The sequence below is a fragment of the Diplotaxodon limnothrissa genome, linkage group LG10 (genome assembly GCF_057381915.1).
Source record: "Diplotaxodon limnothrissa isolate DT_005_m linkage group LG10, D_limnothrissa_male_GT1.1, whole genome shotgun sequence".
Taxonomy (NCBI): Eukaryota; Metazoa; Chordata; class Actinopteri; order Cichliformes; family Cichlidae; genus Diplotaxodon; species Diplotaxodon limnothrissa.
The window spans coordinates 36,394,617-36,410,100 of record NC_140605.1 but is presented as its reverse complement, the minus strand read 5'-3'; the positions used below and the strand labels follow the sequence as shown (position 1 = coordinate 36,410,100).

Here is a 15,484-nt window from a genome sequence, read left to right as displayed (position 1 = left end):
AACAACAGGAGAAGTGAAACAACACGCCAGATTCTCATAGCTCCCGATTGGTTTTTGTTCAAAGGTTTCTGAGCTGAATCAGCTAGTGAAATACATTATCTAACTTAACAGGTAGCTAACGAAAGCACGTGACTCACCGGGATTTTCAGACACAAATAACTTGACAGACGTTATTCCCTTTGTGGTCAGAGTTCGGGGCCTAATAAAAGAGTACCTTATTAGCATTTATACGTAAAACAATCTGGTCTCATTAACCGGGTTGCAGTATTGCACACCAAGATACTTTTTCCATGCGCTCCGACACGTACTTGACCGCCATCAGAGGGAAAATCTCACAGGAAGAGAGAGGTAATACTTCCTGCGCACTAGACGCAAGGTCATCAGAACACAAGACTGCATCACAGCGCCCCCTTGTGACAATAACAGGCTATAGCCTTAGATTACAAAAAGGGATTTTGAAGCCCTGTATTTCACATGGGTTACACACACACACAGTAACATGCCTTATGTGAGCTACATGAGGCTCTCACACATCAACAAACACTTCACCGAGATGCCGCACTCATTGTTATGGGAGATTTTAACAGAGTGAATCTCAAACGGACATTTCACAACCTTCACCAGCACATCAACTGCCCCACGAGGACATTAGACCACTGCTAGACCCTGTTCAAGAACTGTTACAAGGCTCAGCCCCTGCCGGCATTTGGAAAATCGGACCATTCCGCCATCTTCCTCATACCTGCTTACAAACAAAGGCTAAAGCAGCAACCACCAATCAGGAGGGAGGTCGCTCGCTGGACGGACCAATCGGTGGCCGCGCTGCAGGACGCACTGGATGACGCACTGGATGACGCAGACTGGGACATGTTTCGGCGCAGCTCTGATGACATCAACATGTTTACGGAAGCAGTTGTGGGATTTATCGGGAAACTAGCGGACGACACAGCAGAAAGAACTATCATCCGAACGTTTCCCAACCAGAAGCCGTGGGTGGATAAAAACATCCGCGACGCTCTGAGATCACACACCGCTGCCTACAATGAAGGGCTTGTCTCCGGTAATATGGACCTATACAAGGCTGCGTCCTACAACGTGCGCAGCGCGGTCCGAAAGGCAAAGCGGAGCTACGGGGAAAAACTAGAGTCACAGCTACGACAGTGCGACTCTAGGAGCCTGTGGAAAGGACTGCGGACTATAACGGACTATAAACGACCAGCTTCTTCAATGATGAATGCAGATGCTTCACTGGCTGATGAGCTGAACACGTTTTATGCTCGCTTCGACGCCGCAGCAATTAAAACAACAAACGGCTGCGCGCGCTCGGAGTGCACCAGTGAAGAAAATGCATTCGTCATCACAGAGCATGCCGTGAGGAACACCTTCAGGAGGGTGAACACCAGGAAGGCAGCAGGACCAGATGCAATCCCTGGCCGGGTCCTTAGAGCCTGCGCTGATCAACTAGCACCGGTGTTCACGGAGATCTTCAACCTCTCCCTGGCCCAAGCTGTGGTTCCCACGTGCTTCAAACAGTCCATTATTGTTCCTGTTCCAAAGAAACAACAGCCCGCTTGCCACAATGACTACCGTCCAGTAGCACTGACTTCAATTGTGATGAAGTGTTTTGAAAGACTGATGAGAGATCACATCACTTCTTCACTTCCTCCCACCATCGACTCACTTCAGTTTGCTTACCGGACTAATTGTTCCACAGACGATGCCATATCTCACCTGCTCCACACATCCCTGAGTCACCTGGACACTGGCAGAGGGAATTATGTTAGGATGCTGTTCGTGGACTACAGTTCAGCATTCAACACAATAATTCCCTCTAAGCTTTTCACCAAGTTGACGGATCTAGGACTCAGCTCATCACTGTGTCAGTGGATCCTCAACTTCCTCACAGACAGACCCCAATCAGTGAGGGTGGGAAAACAAGTCTCCCCCTCCATCTCACTCAGCACTGGAGTTCCTCAGGGCTGTGTTTTAAGCCCCCTGCTGTACTCACTGTACACTTATGACTGTGTAGCCACATCCGACACCACCTCCATTGTCAAGTTTGCTGACGACACTGCTGTTGTGGGCCTGATCTCCGACAACATCGAGACGGCCTACCTGGAGGAGATTAGGAACCTGGAGACCTGGTGCCAGGAGAATAACCTCCTCCTAAACATCAGCAAGACTAAGGAGCTGATCGTGGACTTCACTACAAAGCAGGCGAGGAATTACAAACCCCTCATCATCAGTGGCACGCCAGTGGAGAGAGTGGACAGTTTCCGATACCTGGGTGTCCACATCACTCAGGACCTGTCATGGTCCTGTCACATCAACACCCTGGTTAAGAAAGCCCGTCAGCGTCTCTTCTTCCTCAGAAGACTTAGAGACTTCCATCTGCCACTGAAGGTGCTCAAGAACTTCTACTCCTGCACCATCGAGAGCGTCCTGACGGCAAACATCTGCACCTGGTTTGGGAACAGCACCAAGCAGGACAGACGAGATCTGCAAAGAGTGGTGCGCTCAGCCGAACGCATCATTCAATCAGAGCTCCCTGACCTGCTGTCCATCTACACCAAGCGGTGCAAGTCCAAAGCTAGGAAGATTATGATGGACCTCTCCCATCCCAACAATGGACTCTTCTCACTGTTGAGGTCTGGGAAGCGCTTAAGGCCAAAACAGAGAGAATGAGGAGGAGCTTCTTCCCCCAGGCTATTTGGGGCCTGAACCAGGTGTAGGACTGGACTCTCCCAAATACGTCACTATAAGACTGGACTCTCACACACGTCACCACACGCACCACCACACATTTCCTATAATCCTATAATTCCTATAATTTATAATCGTTATAATCTCTTCTGCTATTTGCACATTCTTTACTGTAAATTCCTAAGTTAATTTGTAAATTTTTGTAGTAAATTGTAAATATTGTAAAACTTTTCTTCTGTCATTTAATGGTCGGGCATTGTACAGCTACAAGCATTTCACCCCCATGTCATACTGTGTATGGTTGTGTGTGTGTGACAAATAAAATTTGAATTTGATTTGAATTTGAATAACACTCAGTGTAACAGACACACCCCAACACATGAATGGTGAGTTCTTTGTAAAACAGACATTAAAACAAGCTCTTTCATTCACTAATAAAGAGTTGTGTTGTTTTCAGGGTTGATGACGGACTTTCAGTTCAGGTTACCTTCCCTCATTTTGAAACTGAAGAAAACAGCGACACTCTGAGGCTTTATGAAGGTGTGGGACCAAACAAAGTCTTCACAGGTGAATCCCACAGTCAGTCTGAACAGACCACAACTGCTATCCTTAACCCTATGGCTCACCTCCTGTTTTAATGATTGGCAGCTCAGTTCTCAGGCTCCACCTCTCCTGGAAATGTGTGGCTGCTGACCGACCAATCAACTGTGGAGTTCACCTCTGATGATATCAACAATCTGTCAGGGTTCATAGCCACGTACAGTGCAGCCAACATTTCCACGCTGTCAAGTAAGATGTGATAAACAGACTATTACAAGTTCTCTGAGCGTTCCCTTTACCTGATGTGTTTTTGTGTGTAGACGAGGAGAAGCTCACCTGCAACTTCGAGCAGGGCATGTGTTTCTGGAGGCAGCAGCAAGATGATAACGGGGACTGGTTTCGAATCAGAGGCCCCACTTTTCCGACTTTAACTGGCCCAAGTGTCGACCACACGCTGGGTAACAGCTCAGGTGAGTTTCACGTGGAGATCATTACTACTGAATCATCAGTCAGTATGATTTAAAGATTGACTCCAATTAATCAGTTTGTATTGAATGCCATCAGGTTTCTACATTGTCACTTCTAAGAGTCCTGGCCAATGGGAGAAGAGCTTCAGGCTCGACAGCCTTCCTCTGACTCCATCCATGCAGCCCATGTGTCTGAGCTTCTGGTAACAAAATATCATTGTTAAATTACACCACTGGGCACTCATGTGATATCATCTATTTATGTAGAATCAGCCTGCAAGGATGACAGTTCTTTAAAAGAGAACAAGTAATTCAAACGAGTTTTTTCAAATTCAAATTTTATTTGTCACACACACAACCATACACAGTATGACATGAGGTGAAATGCTTGTAGCTGTGGAATGCAATACCCGACCATTAAATGACAGTGGTTTTACAGTATTTACAATTTACAGGTTATCCAAAATTTACAGATTTAACTTAGAAATTTACAGTAAAAAAAAATGTGCAAATAGCAGAAAGAGATTATAAATTATAGGAAGTGTGCATGAAGAAAAACCAGAGTGCGTGTGGTCATGTGATGTGTGGGAGAGTCCAGTCCTACACCTGGTTCAGGGCCCGAATAGCCTGGGGGAAGAAGCTCCTCCTCATTCTCTCTGTTTTGGCCTTGAGGGAGCGGAAGCGCTTCCCAGACCTCAACAGTGAGAAGAGTCCATTGTTGGGATGGGAGAGGTCCATCATAATCTTCCTAGCTTTAGTCTTGCCCCGCAAATGCCAAACTTCAGAGAGAAAAATGCAGACTTTAAATGTGTCATCTAACTCCAGCAAACATGACACCGCTTGCAAAGGCAACCTGTTGACTACAAAGAGACCTTTTACACAACAGAAGCACATTAAAGCTTCCTTTTGAAAAACTAAAAAAGCCAGGATGAACTGTAGAAAAAAAGTACAAATCTTTTTAAACCCATACAATAGCGAAAATTGGATCTGACTACTTGCCAAAAACAAGTACAAAAACCAATACTTCCACCACACACATGAAAAAAAATTCAGTGAATTGGAGGACAGGTTTTATTTTATTCTCTGCTGATAAAAAATAAAACATTAATAAAAATGACCAGAAAAATAAAATTTCAATTAAAAAATAAACACTTCTGTTAAATTATTGCAAAATGTCCATATTGTAAACAAACAAACAAAATAACTAAAGTATTTTGAACTGTCTCCAGCTTTCAGACATAACATTAATGAACCTATTGCAGAGTATCCACATTTTAAACAACAAATATCAGTGAACTATATCGGACTGTCTCCAGCTTTCAGATTGAAAAATAAACACTTCTGTTCAGAATAAAATAAATAAAAATTATGTTTCAGAATAAAATAAACACTTCTGTTAAATGATTGCAGAATATCCATCATATATCCAAACAAAATAACAGTGAACAATTTAGTGCTGTCTACAGCTTTCAGATTCACATAACATTTTTTATTGTTGTGATTTGTCTTCTCGTAAAATTGCGGCCTCTCCAAGATACGTCTCCAAGTCTACACTAGAACCTACCACAACTCTGCCCACCGATGCTGGTGCCTAATCAGCAATTTCATCAAACATGCTGTCCAGACTAGTAGTGGGCTGGTTACTGCGTGCTTTTCTTGAAGGTGGTTCATTCAGGTCATGATGTTCCTGCTTGTCTCCAGGCAACCTTAGCAGCTCAAGTTGCAGAATCTCTTTGGCATTTCCAGCAGCTATGGTGCTGGAAAAAAAACGATGTTTATATTTAAAACAGAGAAAGAAAAAAGTTAGCTGACAATAGGTTAGCATCCTATTTTTTTGCAGTCACACACAGATACATACACACTCATATTCACATATAGATAGCCAATCTGAACGCTGGAGTCTCACACAGTTAACTACACAGTCACAGATACACACAGTTGCATAGAGTCATATTCACACACAGTCACACAATTACAGTCACACACAGTCAAAGGTAAACACACAGGCACACACTCACCTGGGATCGAGTCGAGTGGCGATGCTATAGAGTGGGTTTTCCTCCACATCAGTGAGCCGCGTCCTGACAGCTGCAGCCAAGGTTCCTTTCATTGCTTTGATCCCATGGTCCTCATCAGTCTTCCTTGTTAGAAATCTGTGGAGCACTGTGACTGCTGGAGTGATGTCTGCATCTGCAGAGCTGACTTTTCGAGTTAACTCCTCGAATGGACCCAGAACAGATATCACTTTCTCCAGCAATGTCCACTGGTGAGTCATGAGCGTATCAGGGAGTCCATATTCAGACACGAATATTCCCAGAGCCCGTTTCTGCTCAATCAATGATTGTATCATATAAAACGTGCTGTTCCAGTGGGTCTGAACAGCTTGCTGGAGCCGTTTCTCAGGCTGGTTGATCTGTAATTGAATGTATTTGAGACGGGAGCTGGCCAGAGCAGAATGTTTAAAATGTCCAACTATTTTGCGGCAAACTGCCACCACATCAGCAACACTCTTCAGTGACAGAAGGCCCTCATGAACAACCAGCTGGAGAGTGTGAGCAGTACAAGGTAGGCTGGGCAGCTCACCATCACTCATGGCCTTTATCACATTTTTTGCGGTGTCCCGGAGCACTATGTGGATGGACGTCTTCAATATATCCCACATCTGGGGCATGCTATTGAAAAGCAGCTGCGATGGTTTAGCTAGTGTGCGAGCCCCTGAACGACTTTGCATGTAGTGTGACTTGATGACGAACAAACTCCTCATCAATCCACTGCGCCGTTAAACTGAGGCGTGACATCGAGCGCACACTGCTTGTCCAAATGTCTGTAGTGAAACTTAAGGCTGAAACCTGATGCATGAGATTATGCATGTGTTTTTTTTACCTTTTCAAAATGTGTTGGCACCATTATGCCCGTGATGTATGGGTGGCTGGGAATCTCATATTGCGTCTCGAGTATGCTGAGAAGACGGCAAAATCCTATGTTTTCCACGACTGACAGTGGCTGATCATCCAGAGCGATAAACTGAGTCAGAGCCTATGTTATTTTGAACGCCCGTGGATTTTCTCTTGACATTGTAGTGTTGATGCATGTGTGTTCTTGATAAGTCTTCACATATCTCGCGCCAAAACTTCTGAACTGGTGGACAGAACCAAAGAGCGTGGATATAATTGTCCGGTGTATTGGTTTGGCAGTGTGAGCAGTTGTTGGTAGACGTATAACCCATCTTGAACATCCGATAACCTGTATAGTGCACTCTATGTAGTATTTTTTATTGAATTAATTGAAGACTGGGATTTCTAATTAGATGAAAGGTTTTTAGGCAAATCTGAGACCAGAAGTTTAGGTCTAAGTTAACTGATAAATCCGCTTCCCATTTTGCAATAGGAAGTGATATTGATTCATCTGTTTTAGAAAGCATTCTGTATATTTTGGATAGTAATTTGGGGGTTTTAAGAGTAAGAAATTGAACCACACTTGGTGGTGTTTGTAGTTCAACTTGACCCGGTTGAAGATAGAGCGCCTCTTGATTGCTAATAATAGGGTATCAGGTGAGTGGGTTCAGCTGAGTGGGCTGGCATTGTCATGGTCCTTTGTATTCCTATTCCGTACCCTCAGTCTTGTCTCTGTGTTTTTGGCTTCTGTCTCTGGTCAAGTTTGTGTCTCTAGGCCTGGGTCACTGTGTTCATTACTTCCTGTCTTATTTTGATAGTCTCTTGTCCAGTGTGCATTGTGTTCTGCTTTCCTTCCCCTATCTCATTAGTCTGATTTAGTTCACCTGTGCTTTGTTTTCCCCAGCTAGGTTCTATCTTCCTAATTACCTTGTGTTTATTTAAATCAGATCAAAGGTTTGAAGAGTGATCCTCACAGTTCTACATAACATTTTTATGTATTTTTACATTTCTAAGTGTTCAACCTGTCCAAGCAATCTGTTAATTTAGTGGCAGCCTTACATGGTATTTTAAGCTGCTCTGAATTAAACTGCACAATCAGCGTACAGATGTGATCTGATTATGGTGAATAACTCTGTGGGCAGGTACCACATGTTTGGACAGGATGTTCACCAGCTCAGAGTCCGGCTGCTGATGGAATCTGATGTTACCATATTCCAGAAAGATGGTGACTATGGCGACACCTGGAACTATGGCCAGGTGACCCTTAACCTGACATCAGAGGCTATGGTCAGTGAAATCACACAGGAAGTCCACAGATCAGTCAGGTGATCAATAAGTGATTCATTGGCATGACCTCTGACCTCTGAAGGTGGCGTTTGAAGCTCTGAAGAAAGGAGGGATGTTGAATGACATTGCTCTGGATGACATCACACTGACCTCTGATGCCTGTGGGCCCGCCCCCCCTGAACCCACCAATGTACCACCTCCAACAACCACATCCCCCATACCAGGTGAGAAAAAAATCCCCCCCTCCCCATACCAAGTAGATTAGATCAGATTAGATCAAATTAGATCAGATTAGATCAGATTAGATTAGATTAGCAGAACACCGACAGAAGTTGCAGAGTTAGAATATCAAATAAAGGGGAATGAGAGAGTACGAACATTAGCATAAAACTATAGCATATATACACACACACATATATAAATACAGAATATATAATAAGAATAAATCAGAATACTAGTGAAATATACTCATTGATGAGATGCAGACAGCCAAAGTTTGTTGCACATTTCAACTATTGTAAGTCAAAAAACACTGCAGCTTAGTTGGTCCCGCCCCCCTCTGTCCTCCTGTTTCCCCTCCCCCGCACCTGCAGCAGGGAGTTAAATCGTTTGATGGCGTGTGTATTTATCTATCTATAGTTATGGATGATAGATAGATAGACTATTAGCTTGGTGTTCCAACATTCGAAAGAAGGGACTGCTCTCACAGCTAGAGATTGGCGAGGTACAACACAAATGCTACGGCAAGGAGGAGTCAGGATGCCAGGTCAGGGGGGAGATATCATCACCCCCACCCGAGATTGGGTACTAAGCCCCAATTGCGACAAAAGAAGGATCGTTGAGTGTGAGAGGAACTGACCTGAAAGATCATGGCCAAGCTTGAAACCACGGCCCCCCCATAGCCAGTTACCAAGACTACATGAAGTGCCCTCAGAAGGTCTGCTAGATGATGTTAATGCAGCACTACGGATGATACCTACAGCCACGATTATCAACACTAACAAGCTGATCTACACCACGGCAACAGTGATCAATGAGATGCTTGGATATAAGTTGAACAGCCACATGGGGCAGCATGGAGAAGGAGGCTAGAGGCTAAGATCAAGGTAGCACAGAGGGAGGTTAGCCAACTATCGGAGCTGCAGAAAAGTGCGATGAAGAAGGTGCCTAAGAAGTACAGCAAGCTGTCCATACCTGAGGCCTTGGAAACTGCCAAGCAATGACTCACAGCCTTGGCCACCCACTTGAAGAGGTACACCAGAGAGATCGAAGGCAGGAGAATAAACCAGCTGTTCTCCACAGAACCAGCCAAGGTGTACTCTCATTTGCAGGGGAACAATATGAGAACAGCACCACCATGCTGGAGACAGAACAATACTGGAAGAGCACATGGAAGAAGGACGTAACCCATAACAGCAATGCTCCGTGGCTAGTGGATCTGAGGGCAGACCACAGCAACCTCCCTGAACAGGGTCCAGTAACCATCACAGTGGCAGATATCCAAGAAAGGGTCTCCAGTATGAAGAGTTGGACAGCACCAGGCCATGACATGATTCACACCTACTGGCTAAAGAAGCTGACTGCACTCCACGAGCACCTGGCAGCACAAATGAACCAGCTGCTAGTTGACAAGAGACACCCAGAATGGCTAACCAAAGGCCAGACAGTCCTGATCCTCAAGGACCCCAAGAAGGGATCGGTCCCCTCCAACTACCGACCAATAACCTGCCTCAGTACCACGTGGAAGCTCGTGTCATAGCGGCTAAGATGAACAGGCACATGCAGAGGGTCAGGCAAGTCCTAAGAAGTCAGCACACCTACGCCCTGCCCGTGATCAGGTACCCTGCTGAGATAATAAGTTGGCCAAAGGAGGAGATAGAAGCCACTGACATCAAGACAAGAAAGCTCCTTACCATGCATGGAGGGTTTCACCCCAAGTTCAGCACCCCGAGGCTGTACGCTAAGCGGAAGGAAGGAGGCCGGGACTGGTGAGTGTCAGCACCACGGTCCAGGATGAGACAACAAACATCCACAAATACATCAGTAAGATGGCCCCAGCCGTGCTCAGTGAATACCTCAGGCTGTAGAAACCCAAGACTGAGGAGGATGAGGAGGCGCCTTCATGGAAGGACAGGCCCCTGCATAGTATGTACCACCAGCAGATAGCAGAGATGGCTGATATCCAGAAATTCTAAAAGTGACTGGACAAAGTCGGACTGAAAGACAGCACAGAGGCACTAATCATGGCAGCACAAGAACAAGCTCTGAGCACAAGATCCATAGAGGCTGGGGTCTATCACACCAGGCAAGACCCCAGGTGCAGGCTGTGTAAAGATGCCCCTGAGGCAATCCAGCACATAACAGCAGGGTGTAAGATGCTAGCAGGCGGGGCATACATGGAACGCCATAACCAAGTGGCCGGCATAGTGTACAGGAACATCTATGCCGAATATGGTCTGGAGGTCCAGAAGACGCCCCCAAGGGTGGTGGAGAATGACCGAGCTAAGATCCTGTGGGACTTCCAGATACAGGCGGACAAAATGGTGATGGCTAACCAACCGGACATAGTGGTGGTAGACATGCAGAGGAAGACATCCCAAGTGATAGATGTAGCTATACCAAATTTTAGCAACGTCACGAAAAAGGAACACCAGAAGCTGGAGAAGTACCAAGGGCTCAGAGAAGAGCTCGAGAAGATGTGGAGGGTGAAGGTAACAGTGGTCCCAGTGGTTATCAGACCATTCAGTGATCCCCAAACTGGGCGAGTGGCTCCAACAGATCCCAGAAACAACATCAGAGATCTCCGTCCTAGGAACAGGTAAGATACTGCAGGACCCTGAAGCTCTCAGGCCTCTGGTAGAGTACCAGAATTTTTTTTTGATATACAGTCACCTCAAGTTCCTTGAGATAATGCCAAAGAGTGTGCAAAGCAGTAATCAAAGCAAAGGGTGGCTATTTGGAGGAATCTAAAACATAAAACATGTTTGGAGTTACTTCATACTTTTGTTTACTACATAATTCCATATGTGTTCATTCATAGTTTTAATGCCTTCAGTGAGAATCTACAATGTAGACAGTCATGAAAATAAAGAAAAACTATTAAATGAGAAGGTGTGTCCAAACAAGTTATCCCAGCAGAGGAAAACAAAAAGCCCCCGCAGCGCTGCATGCAGAGCTTGCAGTGAGAAACAAACCCCACCCACATACCAGCTGAGAACCCCCACCACAGACTAGGTGAGAAATAACCATACTTCCATACAGATAAGATATAGCAGGTAAACTGAATCTTTTGTCTGATAATTTAATGATGTCAGCAATTGTCCTTTGTACCAGTCAATTCAATTCAATTTTATTTATACAGCACAAAATCATAACAGTCACCTCAAGGCGCTTTATATTGTAAGGTAGACCCTACAGTAATACACACAGAGAAAAAACCAACAATCAAATGACACACCTGTGATGCTGATACTCTGCTACCTCTGTTCTCTGATCGGTCCAGCTGACTGTGGAGGCCCGTTTGACCTCTGGGAGCCAAACTCTACATTCAACACACCAAACTACCCAGAATCCTATGGGAATGGGGCAGAGTGTGAGTAAACCTGTCTGCTTTCAGCCTACCTGTATTTACACATGATCACTGGTTTCACTTGAGAACGTGTGACGTTTTTACCTGGCAGCAGGTTGTAATTACTCATAATGCTGTTCTGTTGCAGGTCTGTGGACTCTGCATGCTGGGGAAGGTCACAATATTCAGCTCCACTTCCTGGACTTTGACATTGAAGCATCCAGTGATATGGTGGAAGTGCGGGATGGGGCGGGGCCTAACTCCACCTTACTGGGTGAGGTTGTGTTTACCCACAATCCTCTGCAGCTTTATCCTCACCAGAAGACGTCCAAGTGAATTTTACGCTGACCCAAGTGATAACTTCTCTCTTTTTGTCTTACCCAGCTGTCCTCACAGGAAATGGCCCCACCCATGACTTCTTCTCAACAGCCAATCAAGTTACAGTGTGGTTCTATACAGACAGTTCAGTTTCTGGGAAAGGATTCAGAGCCAACTTCACCTCTGGGGTCAACCTGGGGTCACCAGGTGAGCTCATCACACGTGAAGAGACAGCAAAGATGTCATGGTCCTGGGTCGGTGACCCAGCGCTTTAAGTTTATTATTATCATTTTCTAGTTTATTATTATGATGATTATTATTGTTTGAGTTCTCTTTGGTCTGCCTCTGAGTCTGCGTCTGTATCTCTGTCTGTCTATGGCGTCACCCCGTCTGTTTGCGAATCTGTCTGTTCAGTTCAGCGTCTTGTCTGGTTCCCTGTGTCTGAGTTTCCTGTTTTATTGTGAAGGTCTGTGTCTTATGTGAGTGTGCTCAGTTTACTATTCCCCTGTCTCGTCAGCTGTGATTTCTCCCAGGTGTGTTCCCCTCCTCTGCCTCATCCCTTGATTACTGCCGTATGTATATTAGCCCTGTGTTACCTTTGTTCTCTGTCGCATCGTTAATGTCTACTCACCTTCATTCTGTACTCTGTTTTCCGTCCGTGTGTATCTGCCTGTTAGTTTGTATTTTCCCAGTTTAGTTGGTCCGCTGTTTACCTGCTAATAAAGCGGTTATTTTGAGTTCTACTTCGCCTCACTGAAACCTGCATTTTGGGTCCTTCTCTCCTTGCCTGCCGGTACGTAAACATGACAAAAGATGTACTGATTGATTACTGACAGCTCATGTGACGTTTGAACAGCTCCGTGTGCTGATGGTCAGTTCCAGTGTCAGACAGGAAGTTGCATCCATGGTAACAATCAGTGTGATGGTGTGGTCGACTGTCCCGACAGCTCTGATGAAGCCAAATGTGGTAAGTCACTCATAATCAATACTGATAATAAATACACAGTATCAGGTCATTTTGATTTCATGCTGCCCCCAAAGTGTGTGAATCAAAACAGAATCTAATCATCTGTAAATATTTTATATAATTTAATGTCGGTAGGAGTTTTTTGTGTTTGTGGGTTGGTGTTGGTGGGTGTTGGTGGATGAGCTCATCGAGCAGATGTTCACTAAAGACAGTGACAAGGAAGTTCTCTAACATCTTAAATTAGTCACGTGACCCCAGTTTGTCCACAGCACCTGTTCTGCTTCAGGTTTTAAGAAATTTGTGTATCAGTTATGTTGCAGGTAAATGGTTCCAGTCGGCTTCAGGTTCAAATTGTCTCTTCTCTGTTCACGGTGTGCACTGACACCTGGAGCTCTCAACTGTCTAACTTCACCTGTCAGTACCTCGGATACAGGTAACTACTTCTCTCTGGAAACTTGAGGACTTTAGTCAAACTGTTTGAGTGTTAAACAGTTTGATTTTTAAATACAGAAATCCTGGAAACTTTGAAGAACAGCTAATTTTTTCTTACATCTGTCTGTCAGGTGAGCCTGATTGTTCCAGCTGGACTGAAGGTTCCAACAGAAACAGGAAATGTTGAAGAGGCCCGTAGACTCAGATCTGGTATTTGTTGCAGGTCCGGGAAGGCCTCGTTCCTGCCGGCTCGGCCACAAGACTCGCCGTTTGCTCTCATCACAATCAGCAATGATGGGACACTGAAAACCAACATCAGGTACCAGAACCAAACCAGAACTAGGGCGCCTTTCAGAAACCCAAGGTTACCTTACAAAAGAAAAACTAAAAAGGAAAATAGTTATTAAAATACATAAAATAAGTTAAAATTGCTTGACAACAGACAAAATCAGCACTAAAGCGAATAAGCAGGCTTGAACACATGTGTTTTGAGCTGTAGATAAGGGAAGAGAGTCTGCATTTCTTGAGGCTGGTGGAAGAGAGTTCTAGAGCTGGGGAGCTGAACCGAAGGCTCTGTTCCCCATCGTGGTAAGACAAGCAGCAGGAACCACAAGATGAATAGGAGGTGAGGATCTGAGAGGGCGGGAAACAGTGGTGATATGAAGCAGATCACACAGATAGGAAGGACAAGCTTTGGATACACTTATAAATAATAAATAAATAATAAATAAATTTTTATTTATATAGCACCTTTCTAGACAGAATCACAAAGTGCTGCACATAAGATAACAAATATATCAAAAGGTAAAACACTCAATATAAAGCAGGCAGAAATTTAACCAAAAACTGTTAAAAAGGTGAGTTTTTAGTTGTTTTTTAAAAAAAACTACAGAGTCCACAGTTATTAATGTATGAGGGAGAAAGTTCCAGAGTCTTGAGGCCACAGTGGCAGAAGCTCTATCACCCATATGTCTGTGAAGGTTCTCAGTCATCCAGGTCATCGTAGTCTAAGGAGCTTGGAAAGAAAAGCGCCTGGACTTCTTTGAGTTGCTTGAAGACGTTTCACCTCTCATCCGAGAAGCTTCTTCAGTTCTAAGGTCAAATAGTGGAGAGTCCCAGATTTAAACCTAGTGGGAGTTTCCCCCCACAGAGGGACAAAAGGACCCCCTGATGAGAGCCAAGGTGTGAAAATGGGTGTGGGTCACAATCAGCCATATCACCCTTAGTTCTCATCTTAGTCTGTTTTATAGCAAGTAAGCCCTGATCAGATGACCTCAGGGACCTGCTAGGGACATCGGGCTGTAGCAGATCAGAGATGTAGGCTGGTGCCAGTCCATGCAAGGCTCTAAATGTCAAGACCAGGATCTTAAAATGTACTCTAAATTTAACAGGAAGCCAGTGTAGCTGAAATAGCAATGGTGTCACATGTGAATACTTGGAGGATTTTGTCAGGAGCCTAGCTGCAGCGTTTTGCACAACCTGCAGACGATCCAGAGAACCTTTGCTTAGACACATTAACAAAGAGTTACAATAATCCAAGCATGAGGAAATAAATGCATGTATAGCTATCTCCAGTTCAGGGCAAGTTAAAATAGGGCTTAACTTAGCCACATTTCTTAAGTGATAAAAACAAGATAAAAACAAACCAGAGATTTCACATGCCCATCCAATGTGAGAGTCGAGTCAAAAGTGACACCTAAATTCCTGATAGAGGATTTAACATACACTGAGAGAGGACCAAGGGCTTTCACTATCTGGGATAAAAATCTGTCCGGAGCGCATATGAGGACTTCAGTTTTCCCCTCAGTGAATTGGAGGAAATTTGCAGCCATCCAACGTTTGATGGAATCTAAGCAATCATTCAGAAGCTGACGCTTAGATAAATCCTGGGGCTTAAAAGAGATGTACAACTGAATATCATCAGCATAACAGTGATAAGACATGTCCTCAAAAGAGCCCATTATGTGCTGGAGGGGGAGAAGATATATTAAAAACAAAGGCCTCAAAACCGAACCCTGAGGGACACCATAAGTAAGGGAGGTAGAGGATGACCTAAAACCGGAGACCACCACAGAAAAAGATCGGTCACGTAGATATGAGGAGAACCACTCCAAGGCAGTACCCTATACACCAACCCAGTGTTTAAGCCTTTCGAGGAGAATGTGATGGTCAACATTGTCAAAAGCTGATGTGAGGTCCAACATTAGGAGGACCAAGTATTTTCCTGCATCATTACTCATCAAAATGTCACTACAGACCCAAAGAAGAGCTGTTTCTGTGGAGTGAGCTCATGGAAAGCCGGACTGAA

The 15,484-nt window shown here is 44.7% G+C and overlaps 1 protein-coding gene across 1 annotated transcript in view; it reads left to right on the top strand.

Moving 5' to 3' along the window:
• The window catches only part of tmprss15 (transmembrane serine protease 15), a 47,973-nt gene that overhangs the window by 23,205 nt on the left and 9,284 nt on the right, over window positions 1–15,484 (top strand). The window contains exons 8-19 of the mRNA XM_085364770.1: window positions 3,161–3,270; window positions 3,352–3,492; window positions 3,564–3,713; window positions 3,808–3,913; window positions 7,747–7,891; window positions 7,974–8,115; window positions 11,394–11,483; window positions 11,608–11,733; window positions 11,844–11,984; window positions 12,634–12,744; window positions 13,054–13,177; window positions 13,400–13,495. Coding sequence (XP_085220896.1) covers window positions 3,161–3,270; window positions 3,352–3,492; window positions 3,564–3,713; window positions 3,808–3,913; window positions 7,747–7,891; window positions 7,974–8,115; window positions 11,394–11,483; window positions 11,608–11,733; window positions 11,844–11,984; window positions 12,634–12,744; window positions 13,054–13,177; window positions 13,400–13,495 — 1,482 coding nt within the window. The remainder of the gene's footprint in view (window positions 1–3,160; window positions 3,271–3,351; window positions 3,493–3,563; window positions 3,714–3,807; window positions 3,914–7,746; window positions 7,892–7,973; window positions 8,116–11,393; window positions 11,484–11,607; window positions 11,734–11,843; window positions 11,985–12,633; window positions 12,745–13,053; window positions 13,178–13,399; window positions 13,496–15,484) is intronic.